The sequence below is a fragment of the Triturus cristatus genome, chromosome 10 (assembly GCF_964204655.1).
Source record: "Triturus cristatus chromosome 10, aTriCri1.1, whole genome shotgun sequence".
NCBI lineage: Eukaryota > Metazoa > Chordata > Amphibia > Caudata > Salamandridae > Triturus > Triturus cristatus.
This window is the reverse complement of record NC_140593.1, coordinates 550686528-550703708: the sequence shown is the minus strand read 5'-3', so window position 1 is coordinate 550703708 and position 17181 is coordinate 550686528. Positions and strand designations below refer to the sequence as shown.

The following is a 17181-nucleotide window of genomic DNA, read 5'->3' as shown; positions in this document are numbered from 1 at the left end:
GACGCAGCCCCGCCCACCCTTTAGAACGCCCGCACCGCGGCGGAATTTCCGCCGTGGTAAATGGGTTAAATGACCACTTTTAGATGAACATTGTACCTCCATAATCCTTCATGTTTCTCAACTAATGTGCATCTTGACACCGCCACAGGTATCTTCACTAAAATCATATCCTCTGCACAGCACAATTTAATTGTTTTCTGTTATTTTTAAAGGCAGCATTATGGTCTAGCATTTACCTTACTATTTCCAATAACAGGATCAATTTTAAAAAGTAAACAACATGTTTTTCAAACACCTATAGTTGAAAATAAAAACGTTTTGAGAAACCCCAAAAAATTAGGAATCTAAGGCTGATCTCCTCTTTTGATTTCCCAAATTTGTTTCCGAGTTGATTGTTTTTGAGAGGAACATTACTGAAGGCAGCCATATCCCTAAGTATGTCCAGTAGTTTCACTAAAATGGGTCTGAGGTACACTAAGCGATAGAACTAACCACAAACATTCTTTTGCAACTCTGAAATGAAGACGATGGGGCCCTAGCACCCTAATATTGGCACCATCTCCTAAACCAAGAGTGTCAAACATAGATTCCGCATGGGATGGGTCCATGCCAGAGTTTCAGGATAGCCACTGACCATGTCAATAGGTTTCATTTAGATTCATGCCATCTACATTTATTGTATGTAGATATCCTTACATATTAGTGTATTAATGGATCTGCTTTTCCTGGTGCAACCTTGAACCCCCTGGCCCTATATTAGTGAGTGAGTGAAACGTTATCACTGGCACATAATACAGACCTACCTCCCACTCAGCATCCCAGTGATAGATCTTGACTAATTTGTGCTGTTGATTGCTTTGGCCAATAAGCTGTTGGAATTTGTCCCCCACATAGGACTGAAGACCATTGTTGGCGCCCTTATCCAGTCAGTTAGGAAACTTGCTGATGTGATGATCCTGACTGTGTTCTGCTTGAGTGTCTTTGCCCTCATAGGCCTTCAGCTCTTCATGGGCAACCTGAGGCAAAAGTGTGTCCGGGACTTCACCTTGCTCAACACCAGTGGCAGCTTTTCATGGAATGACAGTGATTGGGAATCCTACGAGGCCTTCATTAGTAATTCCAGTAAGTAGTTGTTTTTTTCTCAAATTTATAAAATGTAAGCAATATTAAGAAATAGATATATGAAATGTTGTTGTGCAAGAAATCGTTTTGCTGATAATGTTTTATGGATTGGCTCACAATCTTATCATTCTTAAAAAAAAGGATTAGAGTGCTGTTTTATTATAGGGTGAGTGTGTTGCAGACAATGTAATTACAAAGATACAGCTGCCCAAACTGTGAATTGTGCTACTTTTTTGTGGTTTCTGCCTTCACATGAGGGATTGAGGGGTTGTTGCTGTTGAGCAGGCTTTGTTACTTTCACTCTACTTACCCCTAGTTCTGTTTCTTTGATATTTCTCATACTGTATGAATGTATTCTCTATTAGTATGTTCATTAGGTAACTTTTTCGTTAACATAACCTCTAATGGCATGGCTTTAATTTTCTTTCCATTTTAATTTGCCAAATTATTTGTTTGTGGTGCCGGACCAAACTGATGGTCACACAATCAATATATTGTAACAAAAACGAAAGACTGTCTTGCTACTTATACTGCACTATCAAAGATTAAATATAGTAGTAGTAAGTTCAGATACTGAGGGTCGGTGAAAGGCAACTGGGTTCTGTGCCAACCCCTTGACCTTTGTTAGATCCACATAGCCAGTGAAAACCTCACATTGGTGTGCTTATACATGTTTTGGTTCATGAAAATGCATCTGGCACAGAGTGGCATGCTGCAGATCAGTGGCTCTTAACCTGTGGTCAGAGGACCCCTGGGGGTCCTGAAGCTGCGAGGGCTGCTACAGTTTTATAAAATTGAATAATAAAATTAAGTAAAATGAATAAATTATATGCAATTAAAGAGCGTACATTGAAAAATTAAAAGCTCTTTTTATGTTTGATTGTGAATTAAAGATAATATTTTAATATTTGAGCATGTGTTTGGTACATACTTGTTTTTGTATTTTTTATGTATTGTTTCGAGGTTTAAATCCTAAAAGTTGCTTAGGCTGGGGGTCCCTAACTTCCAATAATGATTCAGTGGAGTTCTCCGGATTCAAGTAATGATTCAGTGGGGATCCACATAAAAGGTTATTAGAACATTGGAATGTTGGGAGCTCCATTGAAAACAATGGAGCGCTCCAGGCTTATAATGGCTGGTATAAGCCCGGAGCACCAACCTTCCAATGTGTCTTTGTTCACAGCTCTGGCTGTGAACAAAGACTTCAGGGAGCCTGAGGGGATTTCAATCCCCTCGCGCTCCCTGAAGGTTTTGTTTTGTTAGAACATTCTGCCCTCTAGTGGCAGAATGTTCTAATAGCCTTATAGCCCTTCGTAGCAGGGCTATACCGGCTTTTAAAGTCCCTCTGCTTTGTTAAAGTCCCTCGCCTTCGGCTCGGGCCTTTAACGCTGCAGCGGGCCTTTAACAGCCGGTATAGCCCGCTACGGCGGGCTATAAGGCTATAAGAACCACTGCTGTAGATTACTTGACTTAACCAGCCTGTAATTATAAGATGCACGCTACCTATATGAAGAGTTGTTTCCAAGGGAGACCTATAATGAACAGAACTCCTCTCTCAGAAGGAAGCACACCCAACAACGTCAATAGTTCGTATGTGGGTTGCTAGTCCGGCAAATGAATTGTAGGTCATCAGCTGAGGCAGTGCCAATGACTGATATTTACATGTGCACCATGCTCTTTGTCAGTTTATCAGGTATGTATTGATATGTTTGCATTTCGAATACTTGCACTCTGTTGGAATGGGGATATGCCCCATCAAGTGAATCATAAAGGCCTCACTGCAGCAATCAATTTGTATCCCATGTGACCCAGACTACTTTCAGACTGCCACTGAACAGGGGGACATATGGCCTCCTTTGTTCCCATTTCAAAGGAGTTATGGATATGGTCCTAGGTGTTGAAAGATGTTCTCTTAAAGTGTAAACTCCCAGTTCAAGCAACATAATGCGAGTCACGCTGAGGATCTCTCTAAAAGAGACCCAGTGACCTGAACAAGGGAGGGGAAGTCAGTGCTTACAGAGCTTGGCTTTCTTCCAAATTCCTTGATTCCTAGCCAGTGGTGAAGCCACAGCCATACAGGCCCTCATGCAAGCAAGGAAACGGGGCCTGCTCTCTGACTGGTTAGTCAAAGAGAGATACAACTGGGTTAAAATGCCCCCCGACCTCTCTGCCCCAGTGACACTGTATCTGCTCCACTAATGATAGCTCCGCTCATGGTAGAAACCAATGGGTAAAAAGTGGAAGGTAGCTTGGAGCATGCCAACATTCCTGCTGTCCCCTCTAGTCTGAGCAATTGAATGGTTAGGTAGAAAGCACTGAGAGTACACATTTTCCATGTGTGGTCTTCACCAATTGGAAATATATTGATTTGCTCTTTTCCAAGTCCTCCATCTCAATTCGTATATCAGCTTCTTGAAACATATATATTGTGTTTTTTTCAATACACTATAATGACAAAGCTGTGACCAATATTTTTTAATATAGGGCAACGTCTTTGTATAATATTGTGGCATCAGAATTAGGTGCATTGGTTTTCATTTTTCAATGTTGTGCCTTCACAGCAGTGCACAGTGACTTACAATTTTTAGAGTTAACTCCTGCTTAAATTGTGGGATCCCTTGCCCCACATTAAATTACTTGACCTCTTTTCACATTCCTCCTTTCAGCTCTCTTCCTCTTCATTGTTTTATCTGTGAAACAGATCCTCTCTTTAAGGATTGTGCTTCACTGAACTTTCCACAAATTCTGGGTGCAGCCTGCCGTGATACGCCTAAGTCATCTTTCTCGAAAGGGCTGTACAAAAGATGGGGCAAATGAGTTTGGACTCTTGAATGGAATAGAAAAATGTCTCAATCAGAACTAGTAAGACATGCCACAGCTGTATCATGTTAACGTGTATTCCATGAACAGGGCATTCAAATGCTGAAGACCCCTTTGACCACATCTAAGGTAAAGGTCCAAGGAAATCCAGAGGGATTTGTTGTCTAGAGTTCTGTGCTATCTATTCCCCCGCTTTCATGCTAGGTTTTCAAAGGAACCATTGACGACATCTTCACATGTCTCGTCGTGGAATCTTTACGAAACTGACAGCCGAGTATGTACCAATGTGTTTGTATATAGGCAGCCTGGCGGTCACGGCAAGGAGTTGCATTTCACAGATCATCATGGTTTCCTTGTGTGATACTCTGGTCGTCAATCTTCAGCCATTCATTTCCAAATAATGTTTTGGAGAGACCTCTTATGTCAAGCATCACATCATGTTATTATAGGCTAGTGGTTTCTGTAAACATGGCTGACTTTACATGACTGACACACCACTCTGTTATGAAATACCAAATATTGACATTTTCCCTGAATTCGTGAAATGGCTTAAAAAGAGAGAACAGTGGTCAGTGGCAGGTCTATCAGCTTTCTATTTGCGACACATCAAAAGTCATTGGTTGCCATGACATAGCTAATGGTAGGGGTTGGTTATTCCATCATTGCATGCCCACCCTTTAAGAGATAATAATGTGAAGAAAGATTCATGCTTTACATCCCACAAATATCATTCTTACGCTGACTTACAGGTGTACTATATTCGGTGTATTCTTTTTTTATTCTTTTAGCACATTTTTTAACAGCACCGCTGGCTCGCCACTTTCCCTGTTGTGTTGCTCAACACACTCGCTGCTGTGATATTTTACTCCAAACACCAGTCTTATGATCTTTATGCTAAAACTCCCTCCTCCTTCTCTTTGTTTTTGGTCTCCTAACATTTCACTTTGATTGGTTGGATTTCCCATCCAATTATTTATGAACGTTTAGTTGAATCAATGTTAGGGAGCTATGGACATTTGCTGTCACTCTTTTATAGGGCTTCCTGCAAAACAAAGTTTGCTTTACTACTCAAACATTAGATTACATTTTGAACCTTCAGGGTTGTAGTGATATTTTGCTACACCCTACAGTTCCTTTCAGTTCATGAGTTCTGTCACTCAGAGGTCCATATTTTCCCACTGGCAGTAAGGGAGTTCCACAAACCAGCCAATCAGATAGGAGGTGGAATAGCCTTTGCAGAACTCTTTTTGCCACCAGAGAGTGAGATGTGGAATCCTGTGAGGGCTGACTCAGACTTTGTGAAACACATTCTCTGGAGGAGTCTGTGTGTGCTGAATGAATACAGCAACAATTATGAGCAGTCCTCTACTCTGATCAGTGAAATGATTTATTCACATAGTGAATTGCAGTTTTCGGTTCATACAGTGCTAAATATAAAAAAGTAATTTTAAAAATGCACATTCTTAACAGCTTGTTGTAACTACTATAGGGAATATGCTTGCTTTATGTGTTAGGAATGTAAGCATCAGCGTATAGCTAGGATTTTAGCAGTGTCGCAAATTTTCTTTTATGATTCCCAAAATGACTTTAGACGTACTCCTGACAATGCAATGACGGATGTAGTTTTCTTTTTGTGGCTGTCAGCCCAAACCTACCGCGTGCGGCTTACCCTCCCAGCGGTAAATCAATGCAGGAAAGGTAAGCTAAATATGTACATTCAATTTGTTTTGCTTTTTCCTATTACGGAAGTAATTCTTCCATAGTCCATGTTTTTCCATGAGTATCACTTTCATTTAACCACTTAAGAGTAACATTTTGGGGCAGACTCTCACACTCGTTGAACCATTAGAAGTGCAATCAGTGTGAAAAAGATGCTTCAAATGAAGCTGCATTTATAAATGACTATTCTTTTGCACATGCTTGCTTGACTTGTGCAAAAAGGTCTGTGAACGTGACCCTTAGTTAATGCATTTTAATAACTACACCACTGTGTACATACATTGCACATCTATATCAATGTAACCGTAAGATTAGAGCCTTGCAGTTTCAATTTGAGACTGATAAATAAAAAATGCACATTTCCCACACCAATTTTAGACTTTCAAGAAAAACATTTCCACCTTTTATCGATCAATGTGCACGTGCATGGAATCTTGAAGGCCTTTAGTTACATCAATGCAAGCAGAAGCGGCTCTAAATGCTTGGAAAAGAAATCTAAAATTAGATAAAATTTTTGAAAAACAAAAAGGCCAGACTAGCCATAGCGGGCACCGGGCATTTCCCCGGTGGGCCGCCAGGGTGGGGGCGGTTTTGGGTCCTTGGGGGTCTGTTTTTTTACCGGGGGCCTACAATTTCTGCCCCCTGTAACAAAATCAGCCGAAACCGGCTCTGGCAAACAGTGCAGCCGCACCCCCACCCTCCTTCCAGGGGGGGCCGGCCGAGCAGTTTCCAGGGCCGATTTTGGTTCCCAGTCTGGCCCCGGTTCCCATAGGTCACGTGGCCCAAATGCACTGCGAGAACGGCGTCATGCTGCATTGTGAATTAAGAAAGCAGTTGAATGTACAGGACAAATATTTCAAATTCTATGAGGTAACTTTATTTTCGTGCTGACACCGAGGTCATAGCAAACAGCGTTGCCGTGTGTTGAAGAAACTATATCTCGCAGGCTTGCTTCTTTCGCCGTGATTAAAAAACACTCAGCCTTCACCCTTTAGCATCCAGGTCATATGCGGTAAATAGCTTCTGTAAACAGCTTCCTTGTTCATATAGTGAACACTGTCGTTTCAGCTCACAGGAATTCCGTGGTATGGAGCTCGCGGACTAAACCATGTGCACTACGAAAATAGTCTTAATGAGCTGGTATATGCAGTGGCGTAGCAAGGTCAGGAGGTGCCCGGTGCGGAAAATTTCTTGTCACCCTCTCCCGCCGACATTGAAATGATTAAAATAAGGAAAAAAAAGATAGTTACACATATTTTTGCCATTTTGTCTCCCCCCTCAGTGCCATTTTGTAACCAACCTCAGTGATGACAGCCGGGGCGGCCTTCACCCACCGCACCCTCCTCCCTACGCCAATGGCTATATGATTGGCTGGTGTGGCCCAATCTCCACATGTTTAACAGACCTTGATTCAGAGATTGCTGTGCCCCCCTTGCAGCAGGTTTTATTTTGAAATCTCTGCCCTTTTGATAACCGTGGACTGCAATTTTTAACTGACATTACTAACGCCCTATTTACATACATGGTGTAAACTTAGTTTCCTTGTATTGTTGGTCAGTGTTAGGCTGGCCTTTCGGGCAGCCTGCTGGCACTGCCTGGTGGCCCGCTTAAAAAAGGTCGGGATTTGGGGATTTTTTGTCCCACGGGCCATGAAAGCATCAAAAAACCAACATACCCATTGGCCCTCTCTGGCACTACCAGACTGCCCGAAATGCCAGTACAACATTGCTGTTAGTGTTCAGCAGCACAATCCGAGTTGGGTTGCGGCGTCATTATTTTAAAATCGTAGTGTGAGAAACTTTGTTGTACTGTCAAGGTCTAGACAAGTGGACAGGGGTTGTGAATGACCCCAAGCCAGATCTTGAGCTTGAATCTATTTCAGCTAATACCCCAAAAGTATGAGCAGCACTCCCTAAATTTGATAAAGTGCTCAGTTTTATGTGGCTAATCGAATCGGTTTAGTGATAGAAACAAAATAGATAATCGGGTATAAAAAGAGTTCATTTATGCAAAGATTGAAAATAAAATTATGGAAAACATACAGCATAACTTGAGTTACAACAATAATTTATTAAATAAGAGCTTGGAAAGTAAAAATACAATTACTAGCCTTATATTGTAGGAACAGGATGATGGAATAGTAGATGATCTACAGAATGCAGACCAAACTTTCCAAAATTAGCTCAAGTAGTTTCAGTGAATTTACTGGGATAAACCTGCAGAGATTAACCCAAACTGTTCCGTGGTCAGCTACTCAGTCAGATATTACTATCTGTGAACTTGTCTACATTTAAGTTTAGCATCTCAAGTAAGTTGAAGAAGTACTGAGTGACCTGGCATGGGTATGGAATTCTACCTCCGATGACTTCGAGGTGGTGAAAGTCCCGATACTCAACTGGTTTCTATCCAGACTTAGTCTTGGAAGGGTCAGTCATTGTCCGTTTTAATTGACAAATATTAAAAACCATTACAATAATACACACTATACATACTCACAAAAATGCATTTTAAAACATATGTAAGGCGGCTTTAGGAGTTCTGAGATGCAGTTCTCAGCAGTATGACTCCTGGATGAAAACTACCTGCGATTACCCGAAGCCAGGTAATCTTAGGTGTTTTATCTTCGCAATTTGGCACAGTTTTTATTCTTTTTAAGATACGACTGAAGATATGGCTTTGTGGTGAGGGCCTCTGCCAAACTTTTCCAAAATGTTTTTTAAACAGTTTCTTTTCCTTTAATGAAACCAGACTGCTTTAAAAAAAAAAAAAGAACATTTTGAATTGCCGCCGTCATCCCTGTGATTAAATCCAATTGCAGGGGATCGCAAATGCTCCCTATTTTGCAAATTGAACGGTTAATACATAGGTCAGTTGGCAAAATCCGATTGGATTGGCAAAAAGTCAGTGCTCTGGTTGGCACTCTTTCCCTCCAATCTGACCCCACTGGTACATATCAGTCAGTCAGTCATGAATGCTTTATTCGACAACTTAATGTCATAAAAGTAAACATTTCATTCAAAACTACAATTCATTTTAAAAAGAAACCACTGGTACATATCAATGAGACTGTTAGAATGCATCTTCCTGTGCAGGAATGAAAACGTTTGTTGTTTTCTTTTAAATTCCAAGTAGGCAGTAATCAAGGTGAACCCGATGAGACCGATGCTCTAATGCGTTTTGTGGTTAGCACTGCTTAGTGCTTTCATGCCATGGACCAATATGAATCACCTAATCTATACCATGGGACATTTAACATCAAGGGCAAATCAATAACGTGCACTGTAATGCTTGGTTAATTGGTAAATCCTTAAATCTAAGGTCGCACTGTCAGTTGGCTCACAGTAACAATAAAAAGCATAATTGAGAGAAGCCACCGACTGACCTCCACCTTACAGAAAATGACAACAAAGTGCTGTGTGCTAAATATGTCTACCACACGGGCAGGAGGGGTAAGGGTAGTGCTTATTTGGAGTTGGTGGTTAGAGGTGGGGCCCATCAGCGCTCTTTTTTTGGACCAGGACTTATTTTTAATCATCGGACTTTGATCCAGAACACGAGAGAGAATGGCCGTTGAAAGGTAAAGGAGGAGGAAGAGACAGATGGATAAAGACTGACAAAAGGAGAAAGATGGGATGGAAAGGAGCCTTCAAGAGTGAGATAAAGGAGCAGCTAGAGTGTGTTGGTGGAAGAAAGAAGAATGAGGTGGTACCAAGACTGTACAATCATGGTATTTAGCAGCCCCGGCATTCATCAGTAATGCGAATGTAACAGTCCCATCAAATTATACAGAAATTCAAATAATTCAAATAAAAAAAAAATCATTGCAAGTTGGGGTAATATATCCTCTTGGCTGCTAAACTTTTCTGCTTCGCCTGGTGCTAAGCCCCTTTTTAGATGTTTGGGCTACGTAGGAGTAATTTGCAGTATTTCACTATTAGGACATGTAACACACATCAGTACATGTCCTACCCTTTAAATACACTGCACCCTGCCCATGGGGATGCCTTGGGCCTACCTTAGGGTGACTTACATGCAGTAAAAGGGCCAGGCAAGTTGGTGCACTTGTCAGGTCAAAATGGCAGATTACAACTGCACTTACAGATGCTGCACTGGCTCGATTGAGACATGTTTGCAGGGTACTCCTATGGGTAGCACAGTCAGTACTGTAGGTCCACTAGTAGTATTTGATTTACAGGCCCTGGGCACCTCTGGTACAGTTTACTAGGGCCTTACTAGGAAATCAGATATGTAAATCATGGTTAAACCAACCACCAAAACAATTTAGACAGAGAGTATGTGCACTTCAGCCGTGATTTGCAGCGGAAAGCACCCAGAGTCCTAAAACCAACAAAAACAGGTGAGAAGAAATCGGCGGAAAAGGGCAAAAAGTTTGGGAATAGCCCTGTAAATAGGGCCAGGTCCAACAGAGGGCATATATCTATCGATGAACTCCATCAGTTGCTGGTTCAGTTGTTTTTCCAATATTTTTGCAGGTGTAGGCAATAAGAAAATTGGTCAACAGATTTTAGGTTCCTCCAGGTTTAGGTTATGTTTCTTAAGCAAAGGAGCGATAATTGCTTCTTTCCACAGACTGGGGAACTTTCCTATATCAGTTATCTGCTTGAGGATCAGAGTGAGATGTTTGGCTACTATGTCAGGGGTTAATGACAGAATTCTGGGAGAAAAGAGCTCTAGAAGGGACCCCTTGTATAATGCCCAAGATGAGTTTTATTAACTTTGGGCACTGGGAAACTGCAAAAACACACGGAAACACTGATGACCTCTCTGCAGAAGGCCAATCAGGAGCACTGCTTGCAGTATCCTGATCACATGAAGGATGAAACTCAGAGTAGAGATTCAAGAATTTCTCTCTACATAAAAAGTGGCTAAAACCTCACAGAATCCTTCTGAGGTACTCAGCCATCAGGGAGATAGAGAATTACCTAAAGAGTTGACAATTTTAAAAAGATCCTTAGGGGAGTCTATTATTTTCTGCAGGAAAAATAGAGATTTGTCCTAAAAAATAGTGTTAATAGGCTTGTAGTAGTTCTCTGTATTTGCTTTTCTTCTCCTGGGTCCACAGATATGCGCCATTTACTTTCCTGCCTGTGGCAAATCTGCCTCAACTTTTTAAGCTGCTTTGAGAACCAGGGGGCCATAGGTTTACATCTAAGAGATTTATATACTTTCAGGGGAGCAATTGCCTCTAAAGCAGAGTCAATCCATGTGAGAAGTTGGCCTGATATATGATGTCACTAGTTCTAGTGTACACCTTGTATCAGTCCAAACAACCCTTATGGTGATTGGTTGTAAAGTCAACCTTATAGACCAGCTATCCTAGTGGTAGCATGGACAAGAGCAGCTTAGGCTAAACTCTGTATGGCATGTGAAGCCAGCTGTTATACCATTTGCAATCCCTTGAATACCAAATGAAAGGACACCACAACAGATATATATAAAAATAGAATGTATTTATTCTAGTCAAAATACCCTCAGCACTCTTTATGAGATTCGAGGTAAGTACAACACAGTCTTATTTAAGCATACATAAGTCACACAGGTAAGTAATACAGTTAGGCCCTAGGGGCCACGCAAACCATATACTAAGTAAGTGGTATAAGGACCACTGTCACGAACACAGGTTAGGCCTAGGCCTAGGGAATCGCTGGGGCTACACTATCCTACCAGTTGCTAGGCAGTGGGAGGCCCACGGGATTCAGGTGCAGAGTGGAAACACTCACTTGTAATGCGTTAAAGTCGATAGAAATAGTAATGTTTAGAAATAAAGAGTTTTAGGACACTTCGGAAGGAGCTAGGAGTTAGAGACTTGGAAACTAGACACTAGGATAGTCAATACCCTTGTGAGCACCGGAGTACTCAAGTTACCTAGCCCACGGGCTGCGGGTGCATAGCTGTGAACTTGCGTCGGGTTTCGTCCTATGGATGCCTGAAGAAAAGATGCTGACAGGCAGTCAGTGAAGAGTGTCCGGTGGATTCCAAGGTTGGAATCAAGAAGGAGGGTACCTGCAAGCAGAGGGGACAGAGTCTAGGTCACCAGCCAGGAGCCGGGAAGGAACCAGGAAGGAACCAGGCGATGTCGTGAAGATGCAGGTGAAGAGGTGAAGCTTGTCGCAGCAGCCACGGGTACCAGGAGGTGTCGAGGATGACCAGAACCAGGAGGCGAGCTGTCCCACGAGGGCTCTTGCTGTTGGCGGCGTCAATGTCGAGTTTGGACCCAACAAGCCTTGGCAAGCGCAACCCACGCAGGGTGAAGGATTCGCTTCTGTTGCAGACCAGGAAGGCCTGAGATGCTTCTCTTTCACAGGGAAGCAAGGGCCAGTCTGGAGGAGCCAAACCAGCGGTGAAAAGTTAAGGGTTCATTGTCACAAAGGTTACTAGCCAACGGGCAAGTAACCGGACAGACGCGTTGAGCAGGAAAATGCAGAAGGGCCCCACGCAGAACTCGTGGAGTGTGGAGGGCTGATCTTCGGTGCAGATGGTGCTCGGGGTTGGGGCTTCTCAATCCCCAGAGTACAACTTCGAGGATGCCTCAGAAGCTGCGCTGGACGCTAGTAGCCAATTTTCCCAGGTAGCCGGTCTCACGTCTCTCGTCGCCTCCACGGATCTCAGCTTTACTGTGGATGTTGATCAGGGTCGGAGAAGTCTGGAAGTCAAGGCGCTGGTTGGGCTCTGCAGTCGGTTCCTCGTAGAACTTCGGGCAAAGCAACCGGCAGGTCGCTTGTTGGTGCCTGTTTGCACAGGGTGGCCACTCCTTGGCCACAAGGGAGATTCTTCAGTCTTCTTCCGTAGTCGAATGTCGAAGGTCCAGAGTTTCTTTTCAAGTTGCAGTTTTCAGGTTAATCCAAAGTCCTAGGGACTCTGCTACCACTCTTATACTAATCTGGGGGGCTGGGTTACCTGCTAGGTCTCTCCTATGGGTGGGACCAGGGAGGGGGGTGGTTACACCCCCTTTCCTTTGTCCAGTTTCGCGCCAGGACTGGGGCTGGAGTGCCCCAGCACCGGTTTGAACCGGACTATGCATGAGACACCTTGTGTGCCCCAGGCAGTGTCTCGTTTCTTTCATCCCTCCCTGCCCCAATACACTAAATCCTGTCTAGGGTGGTGCTAGCACCTCCCAAGGCAGGAAACCTATTGTCCAAGCCTCCCTCGCTGGAAGGACTCCCAGCAGCAGGAGGTCAGACTTGTGTCTGTGGCAGCAGCATCCATTTTGTGATGCTGGGGCTCTGGTTAACTTTAACCGGGTAGTAGGTTTTCAACATGTCTTCTCCCTCTAGAAGGGAGGAATACTATCCTCATCGCCATGATAAAGCCAAACCATAGTTACCATAACCACGAGGATTATAAGGCACTTTAAGAGTATATGGTAGGCAATATCATAGAACAGCTATAAGGACATGGTTCCGAAAGCTGCAGACAGGCTCAGCTCATGCTAGAGCACTGTCTCACATGTTACCAAGCATTCTGCCTTCAGGATTGTTAAGGCCTGCCATAGGAGTGACTGATAGGTTACCCATGTGTCTATATAAGGCAGGTATAGGAATACTATACCTAATCAAGGGGTGATTACACGACCTTGCCCCAGCTGAGTGATCAGCCAGTTGTGTCATAATGGAAGGCCAGCCAGGGGTGGCATAATACATGCTGCAGCCCCTGGTAGGCCTAGGGTACACCTATGCCCTGGGTACCTAAGGTACACTGTACAGGGCCCTAGAAGGTGATCCTTACCAATTGGGTTATGTACCTAAAGTACATAGTATGAATTTAGAGAGAGAACAGCTGGGCTGTGGGTCTGATTAGCAGGCCCACAGCCACATCTAAGTCGAAAACCAGTGAAGCAAAAGCAAAAAGTGGGGGTGAACATAGAAATCAGACCCTACTCTCCTACAATCCAACTAAGAAAGTCCTCAGTAGGCTGATTCGTGTCTAAGTCAGAGCAAATAGAGGTTGTCATAAGTTCTTCCTTCAGGTTGACACACAAGACCTTTTTCCAGGTCCATCTTAAATTAAGACTGTTCAAAGCTCTAGGTGGGCCAGCAGCAGGGGGAAGGGCAACCAAAAAGGCTACCTCCCAATGGTCAGATCAGCTGAGTGTGATAATGTAATGGAGCCCGATTCCATTGGAATTGGACATAAAACCCATCTAGCGTGTCCTGCCAGGTGTGTGGGAGAGTGATACAATCTGTGGAAAACCCATCCTACACACAAAATCAATAAAGGTACAGGAGTCTCACGAGGTAGTGGCCTCTAAGTGATAATTAAATACCCCTAGAATGGTATAATTAGCCTTTGGAAGCAAAGGCTCAAGAACTTGACCCCAGGATGATAGGAAACTAGTACGTGAGCCAGGGGACGATAGACAAGGAGACCAGCAAAAAGAGCCTCCTCACATTCAAAATGAGGTTGAGGTAAGAAGGGATTGAGCGTGCAGAGAGCCCCTGAAAATGATGGCCAGCCACGCACCCATTCTAGAGTGGTGATCCACTCTAAGGATAACATACCCAGTCGGGACCGCTTCACCCAAATCTGGGCTGAGTCTTCCCGTACTCAAGTTTCATAACAAAAAGGCCGTCCAGATTAAGAGTTTGCACAAGTTCCATAACGTCAAGCCTGTTCTTGATTGAAGAATGCACATTAATTAATGCAGCCAAACTCTTAGTCACCCAGCAGCAGGCTCCATTGGCTCCTCGCTGATATTTTCAAATGGACAAAATGTGATTTTGTGTGACTTGTGAAAGAATGCAGCAAACACACAATTTAGATTAGGTCACTAATGTTTTTATCTGAACACCCTTGGGTGTATTTATTCACCTCTTTTTCAATAATATTGTGTATTTTATTGGTCCTTTCACTGCCAAATTGTTACTCCTTTTTTTATTATGTCAGTTTCCTATTCACATAGAATGATATCACTTAAAGTTAAAACCTTGACTATTTTAATTATCTGGCTGATCTGTACATAGTGCAGATCTTTGTGTCAGAATATCATGCCATTGGCTCTCTTATCAATCTTATCTTCAACTGTGGTTAAGCCACGGTTGCTGTAAAGGGCAATCTTAGGCCTGTGAGAAAACTACTCAGGTTGTCTGTTGTACTGCAGCTTATCTATTATGTTACACTGCAGCTTATCTATCCGGTGATGTTGTTGTGCTCTAGAATCTATGGTCTCCTAGCAACTGTATTGAGATTGTACATTCCTGTTGGAGCTGTTAGCAGAGCTGGTCCTCATGGCTCTGCTATCCATGTAGACAATAAATAACCAGCTTCCTACTTCATGTGTCAGCTTGGTTACTACAAAATTATGGCGACGATCTTTGGCTACATGGAGGAACCCACGCAGATGTTTTGAAGACTTCTGAACTGATTCCTACTTCCTGTATCAACTTGTTTCTGCACAACTGCTGAGGAACAACTTATCTGGACTTCTTAATGTGAGGTATTTTGTGTCTGTCTATGATGGCTGCCCTGCGCTTTTGTGACATTTTGTGACATTTAAAAAAGGGGCTCGCTTTCTGAACAAAAGAGAAAGTGTTTACTTTTTGACCTCCAACAACTGCCATTTGGTGCACACACCCTACGATATATTTTCTGTCTGTCGGTGTTGGCTGCCTTGCGCTTTCATTGACACTTTCATACCCATTTTCGGAGCGGAGCAAATATGAAGAATCCATCATTAAGTTGAGAACCAGATTTGACAAACAACCAAGCCTGATGGTTCTACGGCATAAGTTCTTTAAAAGGAAACAAACAGAAGGAGAAGATGTGGATGCTTACATTTCCTCCTTGCGCAGACTAGCAGCTGATTGCAAATTCGAGAACTTTACAGATCAACTTATTAGAGATCAGTTTGTTTGTCAATGCAAAGAAAAGAACATTCGACAGAAACTGTTGAGCTTGGGTGATCCATCTCTAGATGAAACTATAAAAATCGCTAAGAGTATAGAAATATCTATGGTCTCCCTAAAAGAACTAGATGACAAGCCGCATGATGCTGTTAATGTAATCAATGCTAATAATCCTGTGAAGTATCGTGTTAAAAGTACTCAATTAGTCAATCAACCTTCCAAGCCCAAATCTGAACTAGCTACCTCCACTAAGGTGAATAGTAATAATATGTGCATCAGATGTGGGAATCTACCACATGTCAAGGGTTCCCGTTGTCCTGCTAATAACGTCATGTGTAATTACTGCAAAAAGATGGGGCATTTTGCCAAAGTTTGTTTAAAGAAAAAAAGTGTTAGGAATCCAACTATTTGTAGTTTTGAATCTGATTACGAATCTGACCTGGAGGTTATTTCTGTTATCAGAAGTGCAGATGAATTAGATTCTGTCAAACCTGCTTCCTCCCAAGATGTTGTTACGGGTGATCCATCTTTGTGTATTGATCCTATTATGGATATTAAGGTTGGGGATCACACTGTGAAACTCTTAGTTGACTCAGGTGCGAAGATCACAATGATCACTCAGAAATTGTTTGAAGAACCCTGGAATGGTTCGCAATCTTTATCTCCACCTGATCGCTCTCATGTCTCATATGAGGGGCGGAGAATAGATTTATTATGTTATTTTGAAGATGAAATGCAATTCAAAGGTAGGAGAATAAAAGCAAAGATATACATTGCAGTAAAGGGACTCAACATATTGGGTTGGTTTCATCAGGGCCTGTTCGGCATGATACTCAAACCTGGAGCAAAGGAGCAAGTGTTAGTTGTTGGTTGCGAAGATACTAGTCTTGTGTGGAAGAACAAATACCCTGATGTTTTTAGTAAGGAGTTGGGAAAAAGTAAAGAATTCAGGCACAAGATAATCGTAAAAGATGGTGCTCTTCCCACTAAACACAAACTTAGAGGAGTTCCATTCAGTTTGAGGGAGGATTTAGAAAAAAAATTAAAGGGTCTGTGTGCTAAAGGGCTCATCGAACTGACAGACTCTTCATTATGGCTTTCTCCTTTATTCGTAGCCAGAAAAAGGGGAGGAGATCTTCGTGTTTGTGTCGATTTGAGATCCCTGAATAAGGAGATATGGTTAGATTCTCATCCCTTACCAAAGATTAATGACCTATTCTCTTCCACTAAAGGAGCACGTTAGTTCACTAAGCTCAACTTAGCTAGTGCTTACCATCAGGTGGAACTTGATCCTGAGTCACGTCATCTAACAGCATTTGTGTCACCGCTGGGAACATTTCTCCACTGTTGCATGCCTTTTGGGCTTGCGTTAGCGGCGTCTGTTTTCCAGAGAATAATGAGCAATATACTCAGGGATGTTGATGGGGTCCTAGTGTTTCAGGATGATGTTCTTATTTTTGGTAAGGATCTTGCTTCTCATGACCTTGTTTTGGAAAAAGTGCTAACTTTGTTTAAAAAACGTGGCGTAGTGTTGAAGAAGGAAAAGTGAAAAATGTTGTGCTCCAATGTTGAATACTTAGGACATGTTTATATCTCACAATGGAGTCAGTCCACGACTAGGACTGCTTCAAGCCATAATTGATGCACCCGATCCAGA

General features: G+C 42.7%; 1 protein-coding gene across 6 annotated transcripts in view; it reads left to right on the top strand.

The window, feature by feature from the left end:
• The window catches only part of LOC146789704 (sodium channel protein type 5 subunit alpha-like), a 975168-nt gene that overhangs the window by 271184 nt on the left and 686803 nt on the right, over positions 1–17181 (top strand). For all 6 annotated transcript variants that reach the window (XM_085632035.1, XM_085632032.1, XM_085632036.1 and 3 more), the window contains exon 7: positions 895–1122. In XM_085632035.1, the coding sequence (XP_085488161.1) occupies positions 895–1122 (228 nt within the window). The remainder of the gene's footprint in view (positions 1–894; positions 1123–17181) is intronic.